General features: G+C 46.9%; 1 protein-coding gene across 1 annotated transcript; it reads right to left on the bottom strand.

The window, feature by feature from the left end:
- Positions 1–12,339: 12,339 nt before the first annotated feature.
- On the bottom strand, positions 12,340–24,102 carry smx5. Its single transcript, XM_080182093.1, has 5 exons — positions 24,006–24,102; positions 21,769–21,836; positions 18,252–18,282; positions 15,941–16,000; positions 12,340–13,558 (listed from the first exon to the last, which is right to left on the bottom strand). The coding sequence occupies exons 1-5, from the start codon at positions 24,006–24,008 to the stop codon at positions 13,433–13,435; spliced, it is 288 nt and encodes a 95-aa protein (XP_080038219.1). The 5' UTR covers positions 24,009–24,102; the 3' UTR covers positions 12,340–13,432.
- Between the last annotated feature and the right edge of the window lie 1,976 nt (positions 24,103–26,078).

Raw genomic sequence — 26,078 nt, 5'->3', positions numbered from 1 at the left:
AAAAACCAACACGACTGCAAATTTACTAAAACTTAACAACCAACATGCCAGAATAAACAAAGCTTAAAACTCTAGAAGCAACACGTCTCCAAATTCACCAAAGTAAATGTGCAACGTGCCAAGACACTGTATAAATATAAACAAATGCTGGATAAACTCAGCATTTCTTACATAACCAGAACAACTTCCAACTTATCAAATAACCAAACCTTGTACAACTTAAACAAAACTTCAGATTTACCAAAGTGAATAAAACTTGCAGCACACCAGAACGAAATACCACGAATAAAAACAATGTTGGATAAATTTAGAATTTGTAACATAGCCAGAACAATTTCCAATTCAACAATGCAACAAAAACTTCCAACTCAATAGAACCAACACAGCTTCAGATTCACCAAAGCAAGTAAAACGTGGAGCTCTCTCCCTAACAGCACTGTGTGCGAACCTACAAAACATGGACTGCCGCTGTTCAAGAAGGCAGCTCACCCGGTTATGATCCCAGTTGACGTTATAACTGGATGGGAAGATGCTAGAATGAGATCCTGGCTGAAAATAGAGTCACAGGATCGCTAATTCGTTTTAACAAGGAAACAAAAACATTTATTGAACATGAAATGTTTGATTATGATACAATAATCCTTTACTTCCTGCCCTCCCCCTGCCCCGCACCCCGCCCCAGATTCACAAATATGCACAAAATTTAAGGTTAACCCAGATGGCAGAGTACATCTATATATAGCTATAGGTCGCAGTAGCACACAATCACTTTTAGCATACAGTTTGGCTGTGGTCAGATACACTCCGCCCTGAACCCAATGAAATCCATGGATTTTTCCTCAAAATCACCCCAGATGATTCTGGGAGCTACCTTGTCTCACTGAACTGTTGCTTCCACACGAGTGACTGTAAATTCCACTTTCAAAAAGACACACTTTCAATTGTTCTTTTAAACAATGTTTATACGTCCATCAAGAATCATAGAATCCCTACAGTGCAGAAGGAGGCAAAGCGATCGCCCAGTTTCTGTTTGGTCTCTCGGATATAGAGGAGGCCGCATTGGGAGCAGGACAAAGCAAAAAAAAATTACAGGTTGGCCTTTGATGGGAGTGGGCGATGGGGAAAGAAATTATATATCAAATTGGAGGGCATAGTTCATAACACAGTTTCATTAAAGGGAAGTCGTGTCTGACAAATTTACTGGAGTTCTATGAGGATGTGTCTAGGGCAGTGGATAGAGGAGAGCCGGTGGATGTGGTCTTTCTGGATTTTCAGAAGGCGTTTGACAAGGTACCTCACAAGAGGTTATTGCAGAAGGTCAGGGGACATGGAGTTGGGGGTAGGGTGTTAGCGTGGATAGAGGATTGGTTGTCAAATAGGAGGCAGAGAGTGGGGGTCAATGGGTGCTATTCGGATTGGCGGATGGTGATTAGTGGAGTGCCCCAGGGGTCGGTGCTGGGGCCTCAGCTATTTACCATTTATATAGATGATCTGGAGGAGGGAACCGAGTGTAGGGTGTCGAAATTTGCTGATGACACCAAGGTTGGGGGAAAGGCAAATTGTGCGGAGGGTGTGGAGAGTCTGCAGAAGGATCTAGATAGGCTGGGCGAATGGGCCAGGAAATGGCAAATGGAATTTAATGTTGGCAAGTGTGAGGTGGTCCACTTTGGTAGGAAGAATGGTAGGAAGGACTATTACTTACGTGGCGAAAAACTGCAGCAGGCGACGGTGCAGAGGGACCTCGGGGTCCTTGTGCATGAGTCGCAAAAACCCAGCTTGCAGGTGCAGCAGGTGGTCAGGAAGGCAAATGGGATGCTGGCCTTCATAGCGAGGGGGATTGAATATAAAAGTAGGGAGGTCTTGCTGCAGCTGTATAGGGCATTGGTGAGGCCGCAGCTGGAGTACTGTGTGCAGTTTTGGGCGCCGCACCTGCGCAAGGATATTTTGGCCCTGGAGGGAGTGCAGAGGAGGTTTACTAGGCTGATACCGGAGTTGAGGGGATTGAGCTATGAGGAGAGGCTGAATAAACTAGGCTTGTACTCGTTAGAGTTTAGAAGAATGAGGGGAGATCTCATTGAGACGTATAAGATGATGAATGGGATGGATAGGATAGAGGTGGAGAGACTCTTCCCGCTCAAAAAAGACAGTAGGACTAGGGGGCACAGCCTCAAGATAAAGGGGAGGCGGTTTAGAACGGAGTTGAGGAGGAACTTCTTCACTCAAAGGGTGGTGAATCTCTGGAATTCTCTGCCCGTTGAAGTGGTGGAGGCTGCCTCGCTAAATATTTTTAAGAAGCGGGTTGATGGGTTCTTGATAAGAGAGGGGATTAAGGGTTATGGGGAGAGGGTGGGAAAGTGGAACTGAGCCACAACAGATCAGCCATGGTCTTATTGAATGGCGGGGCAGGCTCGAAGGGCTAGATGGCCTACTCCTGCTCCTATTTCTTATGTTCTTATGTTCTTATAATTATTGAACTGGACATTAAGTCCAGAAGTGCTGAATGGGTAGATGAGGTGCTGATCCTCCAGTTTGCACTGGGCTTCTCTGGAACACTGTGGCTGGCTGTGAAAATGTGGATGTGAGGGCAAAGTGGTGAATAAAAATAAAATCCAATTGCCGTTCTGCAGGGTTACTGCTGAACGGGTGGAATAATTAGTCTTGGGAAGTCATTCCTCTTTGAAATGGAAGAGTACATTGTTGGCTTTAAGAGCCCCAGCCAGTTCCTTCACTTTGTTCTTGGATGGTAAGGTTTCTTCAAGGTTCTGCGCAGCAATTTCTTCATTGCCTGGAGGTGATCTCGCAGTCTGAGTTTCCATCCCAGTTTCCCTGTCTCCTCTTGCCCAAAGGGCACTAACCCAGCAGTTGGCCCTGCTTGGTTGTTGATACTGGGTGCATCGGCTGTGGGCAGGGGTGGCACAGCCTTTCCTGGCTTGCCATGTAACCCCACCAGCTCCGAGCACTCCTTGTCCTGATCTGCCTCTTCCATCCGGTCCTGGAAGGACGCACCATCCACAGTCGGTCGCTCATTTTGGAGGTTCTCGTCCTTTCCCCTTGGCGCTGTTTGGAAGCCGTCCGGATATTGGATCTGGCCAAAGCCTGTGGAGGAAATGCGCTCCCAGGCGTCTCCCCCCTCAGCAGGAGCTGCGTCCGTCTCATTTCGGTAGTTGCGCTCAGCTCGCTGGCTGGCGCTCTCCTTCAGATTATTCAGCACAATCCGCTCCATCTCTTCCAGGTACATTTGCTGGTATTCCCACCAGTAGTAGGGCTTCCCGCAGCAGCGAGAGACGTGGCAGCAGCTGATACAAACCGAGATTGTAACCAGGGTCAGTAACAGGGCCAGACCAATTACCTGGGGGGTGAACAGGAGCCAAGGAGTTACTCTGGTCAATGAAGGAAATGTGGCTGCTGCTTAATGTGCTAAAATACATCACAAACAAATCTCTACAGAGCAGAAAGAGGCCATTCATCCCATCGAGCCTATACTGACAACAACCCAACCCAGGTCCTACCCCCTGTAATCCCATATGTTTACATTTCTAATCCCCCTGACACCAAAGGACAATTTAGCCTGGCCAATCCACCTAACCTGTACATCTTTGGACACTAAGAGGCAATTTAGCACGGCCAATCCACCTAACCTGTACATCTTTGGACACTAAGAGGCAATTTAGCATGGCCAATCCTCCTAACCTGCACATTTTTGGACACTAAGGGACAATTTAGCACGGCCAATCCACCCTAACCTGTACATCTTTGGACACTAAGGGGCAATTTAGCATGGCCAATCCTCCTAACCTGCACATTTTTGGACACTAAGGGACAATTTAGCATGGCCAATCCACCCTAATCTACACATCTTTGGACACTAAGGGGCAATTTAGCATGGCCAATCCACCCTAATCTACACATCTTTGGACACTAAGGGGCAATTTAGCATGGCCAATCCCCCTAACCTGTACATCTTTGGACACTAAGGGGCAATTTAGCATGGCCAATCCACCTAACCTGCGCATTCTTAGACACTAAGAGGCAATTCAGCATGGCCAATCCCCCTAACCTGTACATCTTTGGACACTAAGGGGCAATTTAGCATGGCCAATCCACCTAACCTACACATTTTTGGACTGGGAGGAAACCAGAGTACCCGGAGGAAACCCATGCAGAGACGAGGAGAATGTGCAAACTCCACACAGCCAGGAATCGAACCTGGGACCCTGCAGCTATGAAGCAGCAGTGCTAACCACTGTGCTACCCAAAAGCAATCGCCCTCGAGTAAGTAAGTGGATCATTCCAGGTGCATCTAAAAAGGGGAAATTTGGGAGGGAGGGGGATAGGAGATTGTGAGGGGAAGGGGGATGGGGATGGCGAGTGTGCAGCATGAACTCCCCAGCATGGACCAAAAGAACTGCTGTAAAACTCCATGTAAATTCCTGTTCCATATTACCGAACAGGGGTAAATATGAAATGACCCAAAAAGAGAGAGGAACTCACCCGTGATTCGAATTGAAGGGTGCGGATGATCTCCGAATCATCCTTGGGTGGCGCTCGGTTTTGGGTGCTCTGGGTGCTGGCCGTTGTCACCGGGCTGGAGGGCAGCCTTAAGAAGTAATGGATACAGGCGTAACAGTCCCCATCCAGCAGGACCACTATAATCCAAACCCAGGCGTGGTAGAAGACCTTGAGGAAAGCCAGGAATTTCCAGGAGCCGCCAATCTTTGCCCCTTCTTCCCGCGCTGGGCACCTGCAGCACAGCAGGCACTCCCGGTGCAGGAAGACACTCAACAGGGTCAGCACCAGAGCTGGCACCAGCAGGAAGGTCACGCCGTAGATCTCGTTGTAGCCAGCCAGCCAGGGGCACTGGAAGCCAATCTCCGCCATCTCTTGCAAGCCCCAGAAGATGGTGGCCACCACCAGGGAGCCCAGCACCTTGAAGACGGGTTTCCCCAGTAGGGAGAACTTGTCCTGCTCTGTAAGCTGCAGCACCTGGAAGGGCATAGTGTGTTTGTGTGGGTGGCTTCAATCCCTCCCTTCTCTGAAGCTAAGGACTCCCAACTCTTCCATTTGAATGACAACCACCAAGTGATTGGCAGCATCCCTGTTTGCTTTGCAATGCGTTCCTGCTCTTCCTCCAGCAACCCTTGACCCTGCAAAGCATATCTTGATTTAACCTATTTATTGATAGAAGCTTTTTTCCCCCAAAGTGGAAGAGTCAATAACTAGGAGTCATAGGTTCAAGGTGCAGGGGGGCGTACATGGTTTAAAGATACACGAGGCAAGTTTTTTTTACATAGAGGGTGGTGGGTGCTTGGAAATCGCTGCCGGGAGAGAGATAGAGGAAGCAGATATGATAGTGAGTTTTCAGGGGCGTCTGGATAAATGAATAGGATTGGAATAGGGGGATATGGTTCCCAGAAGAAGGGGGGAATCTCATACAGACTTATAAAATTCTAACAGGACTAGACAGGGTAGATACAGGGAGGATATTCCCAATGGTGGGGGCAGTCCAGAAACAGGGGTCACACTCTGAGGATTCAGGGTAGACCGTTTAGGACGGAGATGAGGAGACATTTCTTCACCCGGTGAGCCTGTGGAATTCATTCCCGCAGGAAGGAGTTGATGCCAAAACATTGAATTTATTCAAGAGTAGCTGGATATCGCACTTGGGGTGAATGGGATCAAAGGTTATGGGAGAAAGCAGGATTAGGCTATGGACAATCAGCCATGATCGCAATGAATGGGGGACAGGCTCGAAGGGCCAAATGGCCTCCTCATGCTCCTATCTTCTATGTTTACATGGAAGGATAGGGATTTTTAGTTCACAGGGGCAGCATGGTCATCGCAGGCTTGGAGGGCCGAAGGGCCTGTTCCTGAGCTGCAATTCTCTTTGTTCGTCTTCCTGCTCCAACTAAGCATCGTGTTAAAGTTTATTTATTAGTGTCACAAGTAGGCTTACATTAACACTGCAATGAAGTTACTGTGAAAATCCCCGAGTCGCCACACTGGGGCGCCTGTTTGGGCACACTGTAGGAGGATTTAGCACGGCCAATGCACCCAACCAGCACATCTTTCAGACTGTGGGAGGAAACCCATGCAGACACGGGGAGAATGTGCAGACTCCGCACAGACAGTGACCCAAGCTGGGAATCGAACCCGGGTCCCTGGCACTGTGAGGTAGCAGTGCTAACCATTGTACCACCATGCCATCCATCCCAACGAAAAGGAACAGTTCGTCTGCTGCAGTGCAGGGGCCATTCAGCCCATCGAGTCTGCACTGACCACAATCTCACCCAGCCCCTATCCCCTTAGCCTCACACATTTACCCTACTATCAACCTTACACTAAGTGGCAATTTAGCATGGCCAATCATTCTAACCAGCACATCTTTAGAGAGTGGGAGGAAAGCGGAGGAAACCCACGCAGACATGGGAAGAACGTGCAAACTCAGCACAGACGGTGACCCAAGCCAGGGGTCGAACCCAGATCCCTGGCGCTGTGGAACAGCAGTGCTAACCACTGTGCCACCACACCACCCATTCTGTTGATGGGTCACTGATCTGAGACATTAACTCTCCCCACAGATTCTGCTAAGTATTTCCAACATTTTCTTTGGGTGGGAGAGCATGTTAAGTAAAAAAAAAACTTGTTTTTTTAAATTTTATTCCGCCCCCTCCCCAGTATAATCAGAGAAACAGGCACCAAAAGAATTTGCTTAACTCTACACAAAACAAAGAGAAAAAGTTAATGAGGATGTAACTGATGACAAAGCCTTCAAGGTTCAGGATCTGCACTCTCTGTCTCTCCCGCAGTAGCTGTGATGCCATCAATGTTCCACATCTTCACTGTACAACTCCAAGCACCGTCACATGAACAGATTAGCAGGGGGTGCGGGGGTCGTGCTGACTCTTTGTGTACACAGTACATCGAAAACTCAACTCTGGATCACGGGTTAGTTACAGCAGTGCATTTCCTCGCACGATTGAACAGGTAACGCGAGTCGTCATCACTCTCTCACAATCGTGTAGAATTCCTGCAGCAAAAGCCAGTGTGAGGAGGCGGTGGGTGACAAGTTTGGAAATGTGACAGTAGCTCAGCATGAAGCCAGTTTCAGTCAGCTTTAGCGTTAAAGTAAGTATGGATGCTGTGATGCTGGGGAAATAGACATTTGTACCAATAGCCACCTTAGGAGAGTGAACACGAGCCCATTTGTCACTGTATGTTCCTAAAATCTGGATAGAACACACTGCTAAGAACATAAGAAATAGGAGCAGGAGTAGGCCATCTAGCCCTTCGAGCCTGCCCCGCCATTCAATAAGATTATGGCTGATCTGTCGTGGCTCAGTTCCACTTTCCCGCCCTCTCCCCATAACCCTTAATCCCCTCTCTTATCAAAAACCCATCAACCCGCTTCTTAAAAATATTTAGCGAGGCAGCCTCCACCACTTCAACGGGCAGAGAATTCCAGAGATTCACCACCCTTTGAGTGAAGAAGTTCCTCCTCAACTCCGTTCTAAACCACCTCCCCTTTATCTTGAGGCTGTGCCCCCTAGTCCTACTGTCTTTTTTGAGCGGGAAGAGTCTCTCCACCTCTATCCTATCCATCCCATTCATCATCTTATACGTCTCAATGAGATCTCCCCTCATTCTTCTAAACTCTAACGAGTACAAGCCTAGTTTATTCAGCCTCTCCTCATAGCTCAATCCCCTCAACTCCGGTATCAGCCTAGTAAACCTCCTCTGCACTCCCTCCAGGGCCAAAATATCCTTGCGCAGGTGCGGCGCCCAAAACTGCACACAGTACTCCAGCTGCGGCCTCACCAATGCCCTATACAGCTGCAGCAAGACCTCCCTACTTTTATATTCAATCCCCCTCGCTATGAAGAAACCTATCAGAACATCAGAAACCTATCTACCCGTGACTTAAATATATTTAGTGAGGCAGCCTCCACCACTTCAACGGGCAGAGAATTCCAGAGATTCACCACCCTTTGAGTGAAGAAGTTCCTCCTCAACTCCGTTCTAAACCACCCCCCCTTTATCTTGAGGCTGTGCCCCCTAGTCCTACTGTCCTTTCTGAGCGGGAAGAGTCTCTCCACCTCTATCCTATCCATCCCATTCATCATCTTATACGTCTCAATGAGATCTCCCCTCATTCTTCTAAACTCTAATGAGTACAAGCCTAGTTTATTCAGCCTCTCCTCATAGCTCAACCCCCTCAACTCCAGCATCAGCCTAGTAAACCTCCTCTGCACTCCCTCCATGGCCAAAATATCCTTGCGCAAGTACGGTGCCCAAAACTGCACACAGTACTCCAGCTGCAGCCTCACCAATGCCCTATACAGCCGCAGCAAGACCTCCCTACTTTTATATTCAATCCCCCTCGCTATGAAGGCCAGCATCCCATTAGCCTTCCTGACCACCTGCAGGCTGGGTTTTTGCGACTCATACACAAGGACCCCGAGGTCCCTCTGCACCGTCGCATGCTGCAGATTTTCGCCACGTAAGTAATAGTCCTTCCTACCATTATTCCTACCAAAGTGGACCACCTCACACTTGCCAACATTAAATTCCATTTGCTAGTTCCTGGCCCATTTGCCCAGCCTATCTAGATCCTTCTGCAGACTCTCCACACCCTCCGCGCAATTTGCCGTTCCACCAATCTTGGTGTCATCAGCAAATTTCGACACCATACACTCGGTTCCCTCCTCCAGATCATCTATATAAATGGTAAATAGCTGAGGCCCCAGCACCGACCCCTGGGGCACTCCACTCGACACCATCCGCCAATCTGAATAGCACCCATTGACCCCCACTCTCTGCTTCCTATTTGACAACCAATCCTCTATCCACGCTAACACCCTACCCCCAACTCCATGCCCCTTACCTTCTGTAATAACCTCTTGTGAGGTACCTTGTCAAACACCTGAAAATCAAGAAAGACCACATCCACCAGCTCTCCTCTATCCACTGCCCTAGACACATCCTCGTAGAACTCCAATAAATTTGTCAGACACGACTTCCCCTTAACAAAACCGTGCTGCGTCTGCTCTATCAAGCAATTCCCCTCAAGATGCCTCGCTATTTCCTCCTTGATGACGGATTCTAACATTTTACCTACAACAGACGTTAAACTAACCGGCCTATAATTCCCTGCCTTTTGCCTGCCACCCTTCTTAAACAACAGCGTAACATTAGCCGTTTTCCAATCTTCCGGCACTTCCCCGGAATCCAGCGACGTTTGGAAAATAACCACCAAGGCATCCACTATCACCTCCGCCATTTCTTTCAGAACCCTCGGATGCATTCCATCCGGTCCTGGGGACTTGTCCACAATCAGCCCCTCCAGTCTGTCCAGCTGTTGGAACCACACTCATCCATTCAAGTGGGTGAGTATTCCATCCTGACCTGTGCCTTGTAGATGGTGGACAGGCTTTGGGGGAGTCAGGATTCCCAGCCTCTGACCTGCTCTTGCAGATACTATGACTGGACTAGCTCAATGGTAACCCCAGGATGTTGTTGGTGAGGGATTCAGCGATGGCAATGCCATTTACAGGCAAGGGGCGATGGTTAGATCCATTTTTCTTGGAGATGGTCATTAGCATCATGTGTGAGGCGAGGGCAACTTGCTACTTGCATCTGCTTTCAGGTACAGTGTCCTGAGAAGGCATTGGGCAACCGAGGACCTCCATTGATTACACTTGGCAGTGTGGTGTGGTGGTTTGCCGTTGCCTTCTGCAGTGTAGCCAACCAGGAAACTTTCCTGCTCTTACCACTTGTCACTAGGCATGCTGGACTTGCAGGCTCAATCAACTTTCCATGGTCACATTACGCACACACCTTGCATGGCCAACATTTCGTAAAGTGGAACTTGGAACATGGAGTTTCTGGTCCAGAGGGTGGGTCGTTACTCCTTATCAGGAGACCTCCTGCTACAAGTACGACAACGTGGGTAGCATAGTGGTTGGCGCTGCTGCCTCACAGTGCCAGGGAGCCAGGTTTGATTACAGCCTCAGGTAACTGCCTGTCTCCCCTCCAGGTGCACCAGTTTCCTCCAATACTCCAAAGAGGTGCAGGTTAGGTAGATTGGTCGTGCTAAATTCCTTCTTGTCAGGGAGATTAGTAGGATAAATACATGGGATAAGAGTCAGGTGAGATAGAACATAGAACCCTACAGTGCAGAAAGAGGCCCTTCGAGTCTGCATCAACCACAATCTCACCCAGGCCCTACCCCCATATCCCTACACATTTATCCACTAATCCCTCTAACCTACACATCCCAGGACACTGAGGGGCAATTTTAGCATGGCCAATCAACCTAACCTGCACATCTTTGGACTATGGGAGGAAACCGGAACACCCAGAGGAAACCCACGCAGACACGAGGAGAATGTGCAATCTCCGCACAGACAGTGACCCGAGCCGGGAATTGAACCCAGGTCCCTGGAGCTGTGAAGCAGCAATGCTAACCACTGTGCTACCGTGCCCTACCCGTGCCGATACGTTGGTGCAGGCTCGATGGGCCGAATGCACCTTAGGGATTCTATGAACTGTCACATCAGGAGCAGCGTATCAGCTTCAAATCCCTGACAGCTGGAAAATAAAAGGGAGCAACGTCTACTGGAGTCTCTCTTTCCAGGAAAAAAAAAGCATGCAGGTATCAAAACTTTTTTTTAAGATTAAAATAACTACTGCAGGATAGATGACTTATTTACAGAATCTGTGTAACCCCTTCTTAATTTTGTTGAGTGACCAGACAAGGCACAGCTCACTAGGTTTTGGATTGGAAAGCAGTAACGGTATGAGATTTGCAGCATTAGAGGAGATGCACAGGACAATAAAGCCATCCTGAAGCAGGTTCTCCAAGGCTTCAGAAGCAACACAGCAGGGTGATGTTGCCATTCATGAACCATAGAAAAATTACAGCACAGAAAGAGGCCATTCAGCCTATTGTTCCTCCATCCACCAAAGGAAGAGCTAACCCCTCATTTCTAATCTTCCTGCACCCAGTCTATAGCCCTGCCGTTTACAGCACTTCAGGTGCAGATCCAGGTACTGACCTCTCAAATGAGTTGAGGGTCCAACAAACCAGGCAATGAGTTCCAAACACCCATGGGTGAAGTAGCTTTTCCCTATCCCCTCTAATCTTTTTATCATTCACATTCAACCTATGTTCCCTGGCACTCGACCTCCCCACTAAGGGGCATCAGAGCATTCCCTGTCTACTCTTATCTAGGTCCCTCAGAACCTTGAACTTGGGTCAGCACTCAGCCAATGCTTTCAGACTTGTGACAACATCTGACCCAGGAATAGTACAGCAAGGACAATTTGTATTTCCTTTCGAATGTTTAGAAATGACTTTTTAAAGAGTTTGCATTAAACGTAAAGGGATCAATTGCAATTTTCCAGGATAATAACGATTCCTGGCCACGTGACTCGGGTGACACTTGACCTGCCTGTAGGAAGATAATAGTGGTTGTTTGACGCAAAGAGCTACAAGCAGAGGAGCTGGATGTCAAATTCCAACAATGCACAGATGAAGACAAAGAAAACAGAAAGAGCAGCAAATCACTCCCATAAAGAGGTCAGTTCTTTTTGGCGGAAAAGATGGGAGCTCTTGAAGGTACTGTGTGAGCTGGCTAAAAAGGTACAAAACATGGAAAGTCATGCAAATATCTTGGAGACACTAAAAAGCTGTTTCCCCCTCCCCCCACAAGTGACCAAACCATGATCTAGTTGAAAAGAAACTCCTGTTAACCTCAGTGCCAGGGACACGTGTTCAATTCCCTGCTTGGGTCATTGTGCAGACTCCACACATTCTCCCCGTGTTTGCATGGGTTTCCTCCGGATGCTCCAGTTTCTTCCCACAGTCCAAAAGACGTGCTGATTAGGTGTACTGGCCGTGCTAAATTCTCCCTCAGCGTACCCGAACAGGCGCCGGAGTGTGGCAACTTCACTGCAGTGTTAACGTAAGCACAATAAGTAAACTTATTCTGAAACTGTGAATTCAGTAACGAGGCAATGATGCAAATGATGTTTTGAGGGATGCAAATGTTTGGGATTGCTAAGGCATTATCTTCATTTTACCGACTATTTGAAGTGAAATGCACCTTTTCATTGGAAGTATTATCGGTCTATTAATTCACAGACTGATTTTTATTCACGGATTTGACTCGTTTTGAAGTAAAAATGACAGAAAAGTGGAATCTTGGTGGTAACTTCATTTGGGGGTGGGGGCATGTGAATACATTTGATTAGTTTCAGTTCTCCCATGGGAGATTATAACAATCCTGATGCAGATGAAAGGGATAAGAATTAAAATAACGGAGGGGGAAATCTAGTCAATCACCTTCTGAAATGTTATCTTTAATTCCATCGTGATGGTACATCACAATACTTCAGAACACACTGGATGTCCAGCTGTACAATACAGAGTCAAAGCTGGGTCTACTTTTCTTGTAACAAAAATACCAGTTTTGTAATATTCCTTTTTTTAAAAAAAATTTACAAGCTGCGTACCTCCAGTCAGCTGTGTGTTTGACTCATCTCCAAATCAGCGTGTCAAGGGCAAACAACAAACAAGGAAGGCAAGTTCTAGGTGCGCTTTCCAATGCATCAACAGAATATTAAATCACATCGTATGAGAAACTTGCCTCAAAATTTGAACCTGGACCAAATGCAACCCATCAGCCTGAGGATCCCCCCACCCCTCCCTCCCATCTCTAATTCTGCTAACTGGTTGAGTTTATCCAGTGTTTTTCTCCATTCTGGGAGCTGCAGGGATCAGATAAGTCTCAGCACAAGCAACTCGCTCACACTTACAAATGGAGAATAATCAGCCACACTGGGAAGCCATTCAACTCAGTCCCTGAGCATGATTTTGGAAAACTTGCCATTCCTCTAACTTAACGCAACTCTGAAAGGGTCGAGAGTGCATCTTTTCAACAAGATTGTGAGAAAATAAATTCCAAATGGTTTTAAGAAATGTAAAAAAAAAATACAAAAAATAATTACGTCAGACGCGGGTCATCGGGGCAGTAAGTTGACGATGACACAGAAGGAATGACGCACCCTACTGAAACAAGAGTGCTCCACACCACAGATATCCGAATTCAGCTGTGCCACTGTACAACGGAGCTGGGGGAGAGGGGAAGTGAGAGAGACCGAGAGACAATCTGCTGTCCATTTTTGTGACAGCGTACAGTGGTTGAGACAGGGTCTATTCTGACTATCACTTCAAATACAACTGTCTCAGTTTCGGGGACAGAAAAAAAACCCAAAAAAATCACAACCAATTTATAACAATATTTAAAAAGCAATTTGGTGAAATTCAGATTTCCGTGTTGGTGTTTGGCAGGCGGGATTTCGGTGCAAATTCCCCAACCTGTGTCTTTTGCCCCCTCCGCTTGCCGTCAAGTGTCTGCACTACGGTCTAATCTCACTGCTTCTGCTGCATTGCTTCTTTCCTTGCTGCGTCTTGTAACAACTGCGTGTCCACCTCATCAGCGGGGAGCTGTACGTAACGCACCACCGAGCCACGGATAAAGCAGTTTTTCACAGAGAGCTGAGGGAGGAAGCACATCCGCTATTAATCCCTAAGCAGGCATTGTACCGAGAATCAAAAGGATCACCAAAACCAGACAGGGACCATTTCAAAGCTAGGACACCAGCTGGAACCTTTGCGCGTGTGGAAAATCCTCACCTGTTTCTTACCCACGACCATTTAATGGCTTGGCCAGCAAGGAGCAGAAAACCCCTGTGCCCCCCAGGCCACAAACCTCCACAGGGAGGGGAGTCAGTCACTCTCTGCACAGACTGTTCTACATAAAGAACAAAGAAAATGACAGCACAGGAACAGGCCCTTCAGCCCTGAAAGCCTGCACTGACCATGCTGCCTGACTTAACTAAAACCCCCTACCCTTCCAGGGACCATATCTCTCTATTCGCATCCTATTCATGGATTTGTCCAGACGCCCCTTAAAAGTCACTATCATATCTGCTTCCACCACCTCCCCCAGCAGCGAGTTCCAGGCACCCACCCCCCTCTATGTAAAAAAGCTAAAGCTTCAGTTCCGTGTTGTGTGGGAGTCCGCTCAGACAGTCAGAATGCCACAGAGCGGAGGAAATGACAGCAATTTCCCCACGTGTCAAGAAAAGGTTTCACATGGCTTGAACAATACCCAATGATTAAGTTACCACAATTCTTTTGAGTAGAGAATTCCAAGAAGAAATTCTTCCTTATTTCAGTTCTAAATGATCTACCTCCTATTCCAAGACTGTGCCCCCCTGGTTCCAGAACAAGTCACCCACCTCCCCTTTGTAATTTCCTCTGCTTAGATTTAAGATCCAAGTTTAGGATTGAATAAACAGTTTCAAACTTAACGTAAAACTCTATCATACCCTGGTGATTCTCTTTGAACACTGCATAACGTTCTATTCGATTTGCAATGATGGTACTGAAGTAGACCACAATCTACGCAGCAAGAATATCATCGATTGTCAAAAAAACCCATCTAATATCCTTTAGCGAAGGAAATCTGCTGCCCTTTTTCAGTCTGGCCTACATGTACATGTGACTCCTAAGAAACATGGTTAACTCCTGAGTGTCCTACCAAATGGCCTAGCAAGTCACTCACTTCAAGGCAACAAACTTGGCCTTTGCATCAAAGAACAAAATCAAATCTGGACAATATTCAGGCTTGTGTTAATAAATAACAAGACAGACACACACACACACACGGATAAAGCAATGACCATCTCCAACAAGAGCGAATTAACCATCGCTCCTTGACATTCAATTGCATAATCATCCCTCCCCAAGGCAACATCCTGCGGGTTACCATTGACCAGAAACTGAACTAGGCTAGCCATATTTGGGGATAACATGGTGGCATAGTGGTTAGCGCTGTTGCCTCACAGCACCAGGGACCTGGGTTCAATTCTAGCCTTGGGTCACTGTTGGTGTGGAGTTTGTACATTCTTCCCAGCACTGCATGGGTTTCCTCCAGGTGCTCCGGTTTCTTCACACCAAAGGTGTGCAGGTTAGGTTGATTGGCCATGGTATATTGCCCCATAGTGTTAGGGGAATTAGCAGGGTACGTACATGGGGTCAAGGGGATAGAGCCTTGGTGGGATTGTGGTCAGTGCAGCCTTGATGGGCCAAATGGCCTCCTTCTGCACTGCAGGAATTCTATTTACATAAATACTGTGTCTACCAGATGATAGAAATTCAATGGTGAGTAACTCACCTCCAGACTCCCCTGAGCCTGTCCACCATCTATAAGACACATCTCCACTTGGCTGGATGAGTACAGTCCAATAACATAAGAGGCTCGACATCATCCAGGACAAAGCAGTACGATGGTTAACACTGCTGCCTCACAGCACCAGGGACCCGGGTTCGATTCCCGGCTTGGGTCACTGCCTGGGCACATTCTCCCCATATCTGCGTGGGTTTCCTCCAGATGCTCCGGTTTCCTCCCACAGTCTGAAAGACATGCTGGTTAGCTGCATTGGGCATGCTAAATTCTCCCTCAGTGTACCCAAACAGGCACCAGAGTGTGGTGGCTAGGGGATTTTCACAGTAACTTCATTGCGGTGTTAATGTAAGCCTACTTGTAACACTAAAATAAACTTTTAAAACATGGCAGACCTGTAACAATCAGTTTGAAATAAGTAAACTGAACCTTCTCTCAGAGTTGTCTTTAGTACACTAGCTGAAGAATGCAGCATGAACTTTGCATTATTTAGCACTGTCTTCCCTAATATGGAAGTGTGGCTACCAACGATTCTCCACGGGCAAGCAGTGAACTACCAAAGCCTCTATGAGGCTCTGCATCAGGCGGACCCTCAAGACTCTCCCTGCTGCCCTGCCACTGGTGTACCTCTGATCATTGGAACAAACGCAATTCCTATTGAAGCTCGAACGAACATTCACAGCACTCACCATGTGTGGATATTTCTCTGGGTCAGTCACACTGATATCTGTCAATTTAATGTTCAGGTACTGAAAAGATTGAGAGAGAGAGAGAGAGAGAGTGAGACCAACTTTCAACTGGCAGCCAACAGAACTTCTAGATTTCAGAAACAGGAAAACAGAGTTCGTTTTAAGAGATCTGTATTTCCACGGATAAACATTAAAAAGGTTTAGTTTAGATAGGTTTAATGCTAACGTTGTAGATAAGAAACCCCACCAGCGCCTCTACTTTCTCAGAAGACTAAGGAAATTTGGTATATCAGCTACGACTCTCACCAACTTTTACAGATGCGCCATAGAAAACATTCTTTCTGGATGTATCACAGCTCAGTATAGGCTCCTGCTCTGCCCAAGATCACAAGGAACTACAAAGGATCATGAACATAGCCCAGCCCATCACGCAAATCAGCCTCCCATATACGACTCAGTCTACACTTCCTGCTGCCTCGGGAAAGCAGCCAGCATAATTAAGGACCCCACACACCCCGGACATTCTTTCTTGCATCGGGAGGAAAGATACAAAAGTCTGAGGTCACGTACCAACCGACTCAAGAAAGGGGCGGCACGATAGCACAGTGATTAGCACTGCCGCTTCACAGCTCCAGGGACCTAGGTCCGATTCCCAACTTGGGTCACTGGCTGTGTGGAGTGTGCATGTTCTCCTCGTGTCTGCATGGGTTTCCTCCAGGCGCTCCGATTTCCTCCCACAGCCCAAAGATGTGTGGGTTAGGCTGATTGGCCATGCTAAAATTGCCCCTTCGTGTCCTGAGATGTGTAAATTAGAGGGATTAGTGGGTAAAAATGTAGGAATATGAGGGTAGGGTCCGGGTGGGATTGTGGTCTCGATGGGCCAAATGGCCTTTTTCTGCACTGTAGGGTATCTATGACAAGAACAGCTTCTTCCTGCTGTCATCAGGCTTTTCATAGAATCCCTACAGTACAGAAGGAAACTATTTGGCCCATCAAGTCTGTACCGACTGCAATCCCATCTATTCCCATAACCCCACATATTTACCTTGCTAAATCGCCCCCCGACACTAGGGTCAACTTAGCATGGCCAATCCACTTAACCCACACGATTGTGATTTTTGAATGGACTTACCTTGTATTAAGTTGATCTTTCTCTACGCCTTAGCTATGACACTAACACTATATTCTATACTCTCTCTTTTCCTTTTCCCCTATGAACGGTATGCTTTGTCTGTATAGCACACAAGAAACAATACTTTTCACTTTATCCCAATACACGTGACAATAATCAGAATGATATTAAATGTGGGGAGGTTGGAAGTTATGGTCCAATATGATCATGGCTAATCTTCAGCTTTAACTCCACTTTCCTGGCCAGCCCTCGATACTGGAGACACTGAATTCTGTCTGTCCCAGACATAAACATATTCAATGACGGAGCACCCGCCACCCTCTGAGGTAAAGAATTACACAAACTTGGAACTCGGGAGTGAAAAGATTTCTCCTCGTCTCAGTCATAATTGATTAACCCCTTACCCCAAGCCTGCAACACCGTGTTTCAGATTTCCCAGCCAGGAGGAAAGCAACCTCCTGTCAAAATCATTCAGAGCATTTCAATGAGATCACCCCTCATCTGAACTTCAGACAATACAGACCCAGCTGACTCAACTTCTCATCATAAGGCAACGCTCTCACCCCCCCAACTCAAAAGTGCATCTTCAACCTGCACAATGTTACTCTCCCGAGCAGATTAAACAGAAAGTACAAGTTTGAAGATGTGGTCAGTAACCGTGCTACATAGGAGAACAAACATTTCCTATAGGGAGGCAGGTATAACCCAGGTTGGGTTGGTGCCACATTGACGTAGTGGTGTTGTCACTCAACTAGTGATCTAGAGCTCCAGGGCAATGTTCTGGGGACCCAGGTTCGAATCCCAAAGTGGCAGATGGTGAAATCTGAATTCAATAAAAAGCTGGAATGAAGAATCTTAATGACCACTGTTCATTGTTGTAAAAACCCATCTGATTCACTGATGTCCTTTAGGGAAGGAAACCTTACTCAGTCTGGTCTACGTGTGACTCCAGACCCACAGCAATCTGGTTGACTCTGAAATGCTGCTCTGAAGTGGCCGAGCAAGTCACTCAGTTCAAGGGGCAATTAGGACTGGGCAATAAATACTGGTCCCAGCCAGTGACCTCCATATCCCTCAACACTTCCCCTGATTTATACCTTGAAAGTTATTCTACATGGTTTTTATGTTTATTAAAATGATAACTCAGTCCCAATCATTGCCAAAATATGCAGCCCTCACCTGATCAACGGAGTGCAGGGTTCCACAGATACTGAAAAAAAATAAGAAAAGGTTGATACTTTTGCACCAGAAATCAAGTCAGATCATCATTTAACTTTCTAACTAAACAACGCACGTAAGCTTCTCACCCACACCCCCACTCTTAATTACTTGAAGCGGAAAAAAGCCATTCAGCCCAACAGGTCTAGGCTGGTATTTCTGCCCCATACAAGCTTCCTCTAACCCCAACAACATATCCTTTAATTTGTGTGTTTATGCAGCGTGGCCTTACATGGATCCATGCCACTCGCCTCCACTACTCGTTGTGGTAGCAAGTGGAAAGGTGGTGCATAGTGGTATTGTCATTGGACTAATACTCCAGAGACTCAGGGTAATACTCTGAGGACCTGGGTTCAAATTCTCATAAGTCTCACAACACCAGGTTAAAGTCCAACAGGCTTATTTGATAGTAAACGCCACTAGCTTTCAGAATGCTGTTCCTTCGTCAGGCGAGTGGGGAGTTCTGATCAGACACAGGGCATATAGAGGCACACACAGTTCACAGAATACCGATTAGAATGTGAGTCTTTACAGCTAATCTGCTATTCAAGTCTTAAAGGTGCTGACAACGTAAGTGGAGACAGCATTAAGCGGAGACAGCATTAAGCATAGGTTAAAGAGATGTGTATTGACTCCAGATGCTCCACTTCTCCAGCTTTCACTGTAAACATGTTAAAGAAGCCATCCCCTCTGGACATGCCCTCAGTATACACAGGATCTGCTCAGATGAGGAGGATCGCAACAGACACCTCCAGGCGAAAGCCAGAAATGAACTCGGGTCCCTGGCTCCGTGAAGCGGTAGTGCTAACCACCGTGCCTATTTGAGTGTCTTTGGGGCTGCATTCATCCAGGCAAGTGCAGTTAACTGCATCACGCTCCTGACCTACACTTTGTGATGGTGGACAGGCTTTAGAGAGTCAGGAGGTGAATTACTCACCATGGAATGCTCTTGCTGCTACAGTGTTTATATAACCGGTCCAGTTACCCTTTACAGTCAGTGAAGAGCCGAGGATGTTGGTGCTCAAAATACTATCCTTCAGCAATGCCACGGCATGTCAAGCTGAGGCGGCGAGAATCTTTCCTGTCAGAGATAATCCAACATTACTGCACCTAACCCACACATCTTTGGAGGGTGGGAGGAAACAGCAGCACCCGGCGGAAACCCACAGAGAGCCGGGGACAATATGCAACCTCCACACAGATGGCGATCCAAGCCGGGAATTGAACCTGGGTCCCTGGTGCTGTGAGGCAGCAGTGCTAACCACTGAGCCACCATACTGCATCTCTGTGCTGAGCAGAAAGCAGACAGGTGGGAAGAATGAGAGGGGATCTTATAGAAACATATAGAATTATAAAGGAAATAGATAAGATAGAAGCAGGGAGGTTGTTTCCACTGGCAGGTGAAACTAGAACTAGGGGGCATAGCCTCAAAATAAGGGGAAGCAGATTCAGGGCTGAGTTGAGGAGGAACTTCTTCACCCAAAGGGTTGTGAATCGGTGGAATTCCCTGCCCAGTGAAGCAGTTGAGGCTACCTCATTGAATGTTTTTAAGGCAAAAATAGGTAGATTTTTGAACAATAAATTAAGGTGTTACTCTTCTTTTAAAAAACTTAACGACCTTTGGTGACAGGAAGTCAGTTCATTCATTTTACTTTATTTCTCTTCAAATAATTGGAACAAAAGAAGTGTAGCGAAGGTTCACCAGACTAATTCCTGGGGTGGCAGGATTATCATTCGAGGAAAGATTGGGTCAACTGGGCCTGTATTCACTGGAATTTAGAAGAATGAGAAGGGATCACATTGAAATTTATAAAATTCTGACAGGTAACGAGGGGATGGGAGTGTCTGGGGAGTGGGGGGGGGGGGGGGGGGTTAAGTATTAAGAACATAAGAACATAAGAAATAGGAGCAGGAGTAGGCCATCTAGCCCTTCGAGCCTGCCCCGCCATTCAATAAGATCATGGCTGATCTGTCGTGGCTCAGTTCCACTTTCCCGCCCTCTCCCCATAACCCTTAATCCCTTCTCTTATCAAAAACCCATCAACCCGCTTCTTAAAAATATTTAGCGAGGCAGCCTCCACCACTTCAACGGGCAGAGAATTCCAGAGATTCACCACCCTTTGAGTGAAGAAGTTCCTCCTCAACTCCGTTCTAAACCGCCTCCCCTTTATCTTGAGGCTGTGCCCCCTAGTCCTACTGTCTTTTTTGAGCGGGAAGAGTCTCTCCACCTCTATCCTATCCATCCCATTCATCATCTTATACGTCTCAATGAGATCTCCCCTCATTCTTCTAAACTCTAACGAGTACAAGCCTAGTTTATTCAGCCTCTCCTCATAGCTCAATTATGTTGACCTTCATAACAAGAGGATTCCACTACAGGAACAGCGATGCAGAGACCAAATCACTGAATATCTTTAAGGATGAAATAGGTTTCTAGACAGTAAAGGCATCAAGGGATCAAGAGATATGGGTAGAAAGCTTGAGTGAGACATTGAGATAGAGGATCAGCCATGATCATACTAAGTGGTATAGTAGGCTCAAATGGCCAAATCACCTATTCCTGCTCTTATTTTCCTATGTCTCCTCAGGAAGGTAATATCGGAATGACAGTATTGCAAAATCTAGATAACCCCCTGGTGGGGGAACATACAGCAGTCCGAGACACTCTTTTCATTTCCTGCTCACACAGGATTGCCAACATAAGCCCCGGAGACAGACGCAGAGTTCACACGCAGACAGCTTCCATGATGGTCAACAAATTGGAAAAGGTAACATTGGAAAGCCATTTGGAGCTTTCCTGTACTTCCTGCCCTATAATGTGCTCAAACACCTCGTGAACGTGTAACCTGCGCAATACTGAAGAACGGTAAACAATCACATACATTGTTTTCATAGAATCCTACACTGCAGGAGGCTGCCACTTGGCCCATCGAGCCCAAACCAACAAAAACCCTTCCAGGTCCTATCCCGTAACTCCACATATTTACCTTCCCAATCCCCCTGACACTAAGAGGCAATTTAGCACAGCTAATCGATCTAACCGGAACATCTTTGGAGTTTGGGAGGAAACCCATGCAGACACAGACAGTGACCCAGGGCTGGAATTGAACCTGGGTCCCTGGAGCTGCGAGACAGTAGTGCTAACCACTGTGTTTTATTGAAGATTCTGTCCTTGGAGCTGTTCAAACCAGTATTTCTGATGCAATATTAACTTATCACCTTCCAGTTTAAGGCACGGTTTGCTGAACTATGTTCCATAAAGAGAGAGGGACAGTCACTGTAGGAGGAGGTAGGGATTTTCATCAGTAACATTGCTGATGCCACCCCACCATTACGCGAATATGGAATTCGAAACACGAACCACAAACCAGTCAGCCATGATCATATTGAATGGCAGAGTGGGATCGAGGAGCCAAACAGCCCACTTCCACCCCCATTTCCTCATTGTCAGCAACAAACAAAAACAAGGTGCACTCACCTGAGATCATTCTTTAACTCCACAACAACATCTTTGCCAACCAGGGATTTGAAAAACGAATAAAATAACTAAAACATAACAATAAAAAGCTTAGTAAACTGCACCAGGGTATTCACTTGCCACCAAAACAGCACAACTTTAAAATGAACAAAGTGTAGTTAACTGAGCAGAGTTTGAGAACACACTCTCAGTAGAATCAGAAAATGATGAGTCCATGTTCCACTACAGCACTGATTATATGGAATGCTGCTCAGGAACACTGAAGAGGCAGCGATGGCCTAGTGGTATTATCTCCAGACGATTAATCCAGAAACTCAGCCAATGCTCTGGGGGACCTGGGTTCGAATCCCACCATGGTAGATAACTGGAATTAAAAATCTACTGATGACCACGAAACCATTGTCAATCGGTTCACTAATGTCCTTTAGGGAAGAAAATCTGCTGCCCTTACCTGGTCTGGCCTACATGTGACTCCAGAGCCACAGCAACGTGGTTGACTCTGAACTGTCCTCTGAAGAAGGGCAACCAGGGATGGGCAATAAATGCTGGCCAGCCAGTGATGCCCATGTCCCGTAAATGAATTAAAAAAAATTAAAGGCTGGCACTTGAGTGCCTCTGAGGGAACACTGCAACACCAGAACTGTCATTCTTCAGTTGGAATATTAAACTGAGACTCTATCTGAGACTGAAAACATCCCACAATTATATAAATGCGGAATGAGAGTTTATCCCAGCAGCCTGACCAAATTCCCACCTTCAAGGGGGCAAAAAAGGCTTCATTTATCTGGCAGAAACCACAGGATATCCCCAATGCACTTTAGGGATAAAGCAGTACATTTGATGAGTAATCGCTGTTGTAATGCAGGAAGACTCCGCTGCCAATTTCTACACAGCAAGCTCCCACAAACAGCAGTGTGATAACAACCAGATCATCACCTTTCGTGATGTTGATTGAGGGATAAATATTGACCAGGATAAATTCTCCTTCGCTTCTTCAAAACAGTGCCTCTGAACCGTTTACATCCAGAGAGGGTAGATGAGGCCTCAGATATAAAAACCGGCACCTCCAATACAGCAGCACTCAGCACTGGAGAACATTTTAACACAGATCTTCACGGGACTTGAATCTAATAATTTTTGATTCAGAAGACAATGTGCCACCAACTGATTCACAGTTAGCTTTCAACCACCAAAATAAAGAAATCAACTGGGCATCACTTCCAATCTACAAGGCCTTGCAGTTATTCACTGTGCCAGGCTTAGGCTCCCCTTCTGGACCCAAAAAAAGGGGCTGAGCCAACCCTGTTCCCTCTTGGACCCCAATGGGCTGGGATAACCAGGCACTCGCACTCACCTGCGTAGGTTCACCATAATATCACTCACCTCAGTCTTCAACTGACCCTTATCTCTCCACCTAGGATTCACCTCAACCCAAACTACATCCCCGAACAGGGCTCAAAACCTTACCCCCGTGCCACCTCCATAACTCTCACCGACCTTATGCATCTCCCCATCCCACATCATCCTCCATGCCATCTTCCAACTCTCCCATTCATGCCACACCTGCATGCTACCTCCCCAACTCTTACCACCCTTATGGCATCTCCCCATCCCACCTCCTGGACTTGACTTCCCCTCAAGCCCTCCTGTAGGGTGGCACAGTGGTTAGCACTGCTACCTCACAGCACTAGGGACCCGGGTTTGATTCCCAGCTTGGGTCCCTGTCTGTGAGGAGACTGCATGTTCTCCCCGTGACTGCGTGGGTTTCCTCTGGGAGCTCCAGTTCGCTCCAACAGTCCAAAGATGTGGTGGTTAGGGTGCACTGGCCATACTAAAGCCTCCCTCAGGGTGCCTGAGCAGGCACTGGAGTGTGGCGACTCGGGGATTTTCACAGTAACTTCATTGCAGTGTTAATGTAAGCCTACTCGTGACACTAAGCTATAAGTTTTTAAAAAATGTTGCCCCCAATTACATTTTCCCAAAACCTCCCTGTCACCCCCTCCGCAAGCAGGTCACCACCCCCACCCTCCCCTCCCTTTCCTTCCCTTCCCCTCACCCCCACCCTCCCTCTCCCTCCTGGGGCTACCCTCTGCAGGAAAACCCCCGGCTCCACCGCGGCCTACAAGCTAATGAAGCCCCTCCTAACCCCCAGCGGGGTTTGGTGAGCGGCTGCCTGTGTCCTCCCGCCTCCCCCATCTCCTTCCCCTCAATCAGGACGGTGCCCCGGCTCCTCTCACCATAATGGCAGCAGCTCCAGCGGCACCTGGACGCGATTCCGGTTCAAACCCCACTGCGCCTGCGCCAACCGCCAAGCAAGCGCGCTCTCGCGAGATCTTTTGCCGTTCTGCGCCCCTCCCCCGGAACCACCTGCTCTCACAAGACCTCCTCAAGCTCCGCCTCCCACCGCATTGCCCCACCGCGCAAGCGCAGCAGTCGTATCTGTCCCCGCCCTTTCTTGGTTTGATTGACAGCTGTCATTTCCCCCACCTGCTGCCCGTTTGTAACAAAAGCTCACTCACTTTCCCGAATTTCCACTTTAAAACCCATTATATGTGGCAAACAATACATCAAATCAAATCAGAATCAATATTCTGCACACCGATTTGATTTGATCTTTTACAGTCACATAGAATCCTGCAGCGCAGAAAGAGGCCATTTAGCAATGGAGTTTGCACCGACCAGAATCCTCTGTGTACATTTTCAGTGAAAAGCATAGTTTCTTCTGTGCTACAGAGACAAAGCATACCGTTCATAGAATACACTGGGGAGAAGGGAGAGGGTGCAGAATGTCGTGTTACATAGCTAAGTGGTTGTAGTTAAAATGTAGAGAAAAATCAACATAATATTTGATTGGTACGCAATCTCAGACATTTGTATCTTTTTCCCAGAGGAAGAGAGTGAAAGAGAGAATGTCCAGGGTGCGTGGGGTCCTTAATTATGCTGGCTTTGCCGAGGCAGCAGGAAATGTAGACAGAGTCAATGGATGGGTGGCTGGTTTGCATTAGGGACTATTCGTTCACGACCCTTTGTAGTTTCTTGCAGTCTTGGACAGAGCAGGAGCCATACCAAAGGGTGCTTTGAATGTTGTATCTGTAAAAATTAGAAAAATCTGGAATACTGTACAGGGCATAGGTCTCCTTATTTAAGGAACGATGTGGATGTGTTAGTAGCAGTGCAGAAAAGGTTGAAAAGAATAGGAATTAGGAGACGTAGGCAAATTCAACCCTTCAAGACTGCTCGAAGTTTCCGAGACTAATAATAGCAATGGACAGCTTGTCTTTGGAGGAAAGGTTGGAGCCTCTTTCTACTGATGTAGCGATGCCATCGTTGGACTTGGATAGGCACAGTAAGAAGTCTTACAACACCAGGTTACTCACCTGATGAAGGAGCAGCGCTCCAAAAGTTCACGATTCCAAATTATCCTGTTGGACTTTAACCTGGTGTTGTGAGACTTCTGATTCTACTGGGAAGTATTTTTAATCCCTTTTTACTCAAAGCTAAATCTTTCCAATTATGAATGCCCCAATTAAATCTCTCCTTAACCATCCTGGCTCTAAGGAAATCAAGCTTTTTAATTATATTTTCAAAGCAAAATGAGCTCCACTCCAACCAAAGGTACCATCCCCATGGTGGACATGACTGAAAATCTGTAGAACGACAATCAGCAATCCAAATCATGACATTAAAATTAGCATTCCATGTTCATTGTCCAATGAAGTCATTAACTTTTACTTTATAGTTAAAGTAAATGATGTTTGAGAATATTTATAATTTCCCACCTCTTTATGAAGCACAAGATTATCATTTTTGGTGGCCCATTTTCAGATGTATTTCCACTAAGTGAATCAGTAGCTGTTGGAACAGTAGGAACAGCAACTGTAAGTCCTTCAGAAGACCTTATTTCAACTCAGGCTCAGCAGTGATTGTAATTTATCTATCAAGGTCCCCCATGATATGGCCATGAAGAGTCAAAACCATTAACTCTGTTCTTCTCTCCCCACAGGTGCTGTCAGACTTGCTGAGGATTTCTAGAACTTTCTGTTATTGCCACTGATGAGGTTGTGGTGGTACTTACAGGTCAAAGTGTCATGCATTAACTCCCCCTAGTGGCTGCAGCCTGTTGCTGTAACGTGATCAGGACCTCTTTACATAGCAACTTCCTATGCCGGCAAAATGGTTCTCACTGGTGTCCCACAGAGCCAGGGACCATGGTTCAATACCAGCCTTGCATGTTCTCCCAATTCCTGCGTTTGTTTCCTCACGGTGCTCCAGTTTCCTCCCACACTCCAAAGGTGTGCCGGTTAGGTGGA

This window comes from Carcharhinus amblyrhynchos, unplaced genomic scaffold, assembly GCF_965287045.1.
Source record: "Carcharhinus amblyrhynchos unplaced genomic scaffold, sCarAmb.v2.hapA scaffold_45, whole genome shotgun sequence".
NCBI classification, from domain to species: Eukaryota; Metazoa; Chordata; class Chondrichthyes; order Carcharhiniformes; family Carcharhinidae; genus Carcharhinus; species Carcharhinus amblyrhynchos.
The sequence above is the reverse complement of the archived record's forward strand: the minus strand, read 5'-3'. Positions and strand labels throughout refer to the sequence as shown.

Excerpts from the sequence above, each read along its gene's own strand:
- smx5 (XM_080182093.1), bottom strand. Across the intron at positions 16,001-18,251 it reads CCCTGCACTCCGTTGATCAG|TACCTGAACATTAAATTGAC; the intron begins GTGAGGGCTGCA and ends CAATCTTTTCAG. Across the intron at positions 13,559-15,940 it reads CAGAGAAATATCCACACATG|CTCTCTGTGAAAAACTGCTT; the intron begins GTGAGTGCTGTG and ends TTCCTCCCTCAG.